At 28.5% G+C, this 3,831-nt stretch overlaps 1 protein-coding gene across 1 annotated transcript; it reads left to right on the top strand.

Moving 5' to 3' along the window:
- The first annotated feature begins 1,514 nt into the window (after positions 1 to 1,514).
- LOC100162926 (nuclear inhibitor of protein phosphatase 1) lies at positions 1,515 to 3,831 on the top strand. The gene is made up of 7 exons (XM_001943507.4): positions 1,515 to 1,805; positions 1,929 to 1,989; positions 2,062 to 2,215; positions 2,626 to 2,852; positions 2,910 to 3,107; positions 3,172 to 3,295; positions 3,378 to 3,831. The coding sequence occupies exons 1-7, from the start codon at positions 1,777 to 1,779 to the stop codon at positions 3,611 to 3,613; spliced, it is 1,029 nt and encodes a 342-aa protein (XP_001943542.1). The 5' UTR covers positions 1,515 to 1,776; the 3' UTR covers positions 3,614 to 3,831.

Genomic DNA, 3,831 nt, shown 5'->3' with positions numbered 1-3,831 from the left:
AAAGGAACTTTCCCAATACTGAATTACAAATATTATACCTACCTTCTATTATTGTACATGTAATTGTATTTTGGTCATATTTTCAGTACTTTCATGTAATAAAGTGTAATAAAATGTTTATAGGTAACTTTTATAAGAATATGTATATGGCAGGTAGGTATGTCATATTCTTGCGGTAGGTAACAAATTACCGGTAGGTATAGACATGTACCTAGCATACGCAACATTAACGAGTTAAAAAGTTAAAGTTAAGTTAAAAGTTTATTTTATTTTAACTTTTTAACTTAATACTAGTTACTTTTGGCTTTTCATTAACTTAACTGTTAACTTGCATCAAAACGCGCGATCTTCCGGCAAAATGCGCCTTATGCGCTGGTGATCACACAGCCAACTTTAAGGGTTGCTCGTCGTATAAAAAGTTCGCTTTGTCCAAAAACAAGAAATCAACATTCCGCCCTAACAGTAATACAAATGTGCAAACACTTCCAAAAGTTTCGTCAAACGAGGTCCCAGGAGATCATGCTCGGCAGCTTCCAAGGAAAATCCTATGCTGCAGAGACCAAAATGGTTACTTTTTCCATGAATTCCATCTCTAATGTTTTAACTGAATTTATTTCCAATTTTAACTCTTTAATTACCCCACTAATCAATATCCTTACGGAGATCGTTAACAAGCGTTTCTGTCCGTAACGATTGGGTTTTTGTTATTGTTTTTTCTCCTATTTATCTTTTCATTGTATATTAGATTATATCTACATTTTAATTATCTATATTACTTTAGTATATATATATAAATTGTTATCTTATCTATTGTATACATTTTGTTTAGGCTAACTATAACATCATTAATTTCATATGCCATATTTATATTGTAATTGTTGAGCCATAATAGTCGATGACTGAAGGCTAATAAAAAAATAAAATAAAAAACAAACAAACTGTTAACTTACTACATTTCTTTTTTAATTAACGTGATATTACCGAATTAATTTTTCATTTTAAGAAGTAGGTTAAGTTAATTAATTTTATTATATTTCACTATTTCAGTCTATTTCGTTTTCATGTCAAAACTTCAAAAGAATGTTTAATTGTTTAAAGTTAAAAATGTATATAATTCGAATCTAACTTATGTGGAAGTACTGTATAAAGTACAAACACTATAGTCTAAAATTTAGTTTAGGTTTGGAAAAAAATTGAGTACTCTAGCAGTCTAGCGTTGTATAAACAAATTAACTTTTAACTTTTAACTGAGTTAACCTAACTTGCCCAGCCTTGAGCATACTACACGAGTACCAAATTTTGTTTAAAATAATGGTAAATGAACTATTAACTATGTATAATATAATATACTTGTACAGTGTACACGTAATATAATTACTTTCGTATTCAATGTTTATACACGGGTATTTACCATGAAGTACTCTATGGTATTTACCATGGTCAAAATAATACTGTAAAATTGTTTATACCTTATATCCGTGATAAGGTACATATTTGATAAGAAAAAGTATTCGGCTTCGGGAATAGGGATCGGGATTATGACTTCTTAGTTGATAATTTTTTTAATACTTTCGTTCGGTATATGTAATAACAATACAATATTATTATATAGTAAATCATAATCATATTTTACAGCATTTTTATTTTTTAAATTTTAATTTCTCTATACACATAGCATATACTTGGATTGTATATGTTTATTACCCAATAATCTGTACCTAATAGTTATGTTTGTTTTAACTGAAGTATAAAATTATTTGTTTATTATAATTTATAATGGCTAATCATTATGATGTTCCCAACTGGTGAGAATTGTTCATAGTTTCATACACACAATTTTTAACTTAAACCGTGGATCAACTTTTAGTGTTAAATTGTTGCAGCACGTTGATGAATATAAAAATGTAATTTATTATTTTTGTTTTAAGGGCTGGTAAACCTCCTGTAGGGTTACACTTGGACGTATTAAAAGGAGACAAATTAATTCAAGTGAGTTTCACTGTGTTTATAAAATTATACAACTGATTGAAACTTTAATAAAATGTTGACGCTGTTGTTTAGAAATTAATGTTGGATCAGAAAAAGTGCTACTTATTTGGACGTAATGCACAAATGAGTGACTTTTGTATTGATCATCAATCATGTTCAAGAGTTCATGCTGCATTTGTCTACCACAAACATTTAAATAGAGCATTTTTAGTTGATCTTGGATCTAGTAAGTTGGAATAACCATTTATTACGCTGTCATTCAGTATACTATATTATATTATATTTAGAATATTCTACCACTATTTAGATATAAATTTACTTTACAGTTTACATCCTTTCAAAATTATTTAAACAAAGAAGTAATACAAACACTTATAAAATATATTATCTATGACTGTTTAATAGGTTTTTTATTTAATCTAATTGATGTAACACAAGTTTTAATTTAATTATTTTAATAGTCTTCAAAAATCATAAATGTAATTAATTTAAGATTTATCTTTTGTACTTTTTTATTATATTTTTCAGAGTTTTGTATGCTCAGTGTCCATCGTTTAGGTAGTAGTTTATTGAATGACAGCCAGTTATATCTAACTTCATCATTAATTATGTAATTATATTTTCAATTTAATTTAGCTCATGGTACATACATTGGTAGCATTAGAATTGAAGCCGATAAACCCACTCAATTACCAATAAATAGTCAGTTTCATTTTGGTGCATCTACTCGAACATACATTATTCGGGAACGTCCCCAATCTACATCAGCTTTTGGACCTCGTCCAATAATGGACCAGTTAGAGAGAGAATCTGATCATGCATCTAGCTTATTAGGACTTCCAGAAACTGATCTTGAACTTGATGTATGTATACAAAAATGAAATTGAAATTCCATAAGTATATTTACAATTTTATTACAGAATTTGACTGAATTTAATACGGCACAAAATCGACGAATATCAATGCTTGGTATATCAGATGATGCATTAAAAACAAAACGAAAACGTACAAGAGGTGTCCATTTCAATGAAGATGAGCAGATAATCAATCCAGAAGATATTGATCCATCAGTTGGCCGTTTCAGAAACCTAATAAGAACTACTGTTATACCTAATAAAGTAAACATTACACCAAATATTTTATTGTTACCATACAGACATTTATATTTCTTATATTTAACAGAAATTCAAAGATGGTATGGGTTTTGCTATTGACCAAAATACTGCTAATGGTCAAAATAAAAACTACATGAAAAATATGATTCCTGGTGCACATTTACACAATTCACTTTACAGTGATATTCCTGGTTAGAATTAATCTATTTTAGTTTATTGATATTTACCATAGTGACTTATTCATAATTTACTTAATAAAACTTTACTTACTAGGTCCAGATGGTGACAATAAGCAGCATGGTTTCTTATCATCAATTGGAAATCGTCTTGGTATGAATTTACCAAATCCTGCACCAGATGTTGATATTAACCCTAGTATAGAAGAAATAGTCCTTCCCAATCCAGTAGTGTCTGAAAAAGTTGAACCCGCTTCAACAGAGCCTAAAAAGAAAAAATATGCAAAAGAGGCATGGCCTGGGAAAAAAAATGCACCAGCATTGCTTGTTTAAAGTATTTATACGTTTTTTTTATACCTGTCCATTTTTTTCATCTACAATTTGGTAATTAATTATTATGTAATCATTTATTAATGAGTAATGACTTCTTGAGATTTTTTATTTTTACCTCTGTGAAAATAATTTGGAATACTATCTTACTGGATATTAGCTGTTTGTTACTGTATAAGTATGTGTTTGGTATTAATAAAATGTGTAATGTTGTATAACTA

Source organism: Acyrthosiphon pisum, chromosome A2, assembly GCF_005508785.2.
Source record: "Acyrthosiphon pisum isolate AL4f chromosome A2, pea_aphid_22Mar2018_4r6ur, whole genome shotgun sequence".
Taxonomy (NCBI): Eukaryota; Metazoa; Arthropoda; class Insecta; order Hemiptera; family Aphididae; genus Acyrthosiphon; species Acyrthosiphon pisum.
The sequence above is the reverse complement of the archived record's forward strand: the minus strand, read 5'-3'. Positions and strand labels throughout refer to the sequence as shown.

Bases quoted from the DNA above. Each gene is read 5' to 3' on its own strand.
- LOC100162926 (XM_001943507.4), top strand. From the start codon at position 1,777: ATGGCTAATCATTATGATGTTCCCAACTG. The intron at 2,216-2,625 runs GTAAGTTGGAAT...AATTTAATTTAG, and splicing joins TTTAGTTGATCTTGGATCTA to CTCATGGTACATACATTGGT. The intron at 2,853-2,909 runs GTATGTATACAA...ATTTTATTACAG, and splicing joins AAACTGATCTTGAACTTGAT to AATTTGACTGAATTTAATAC.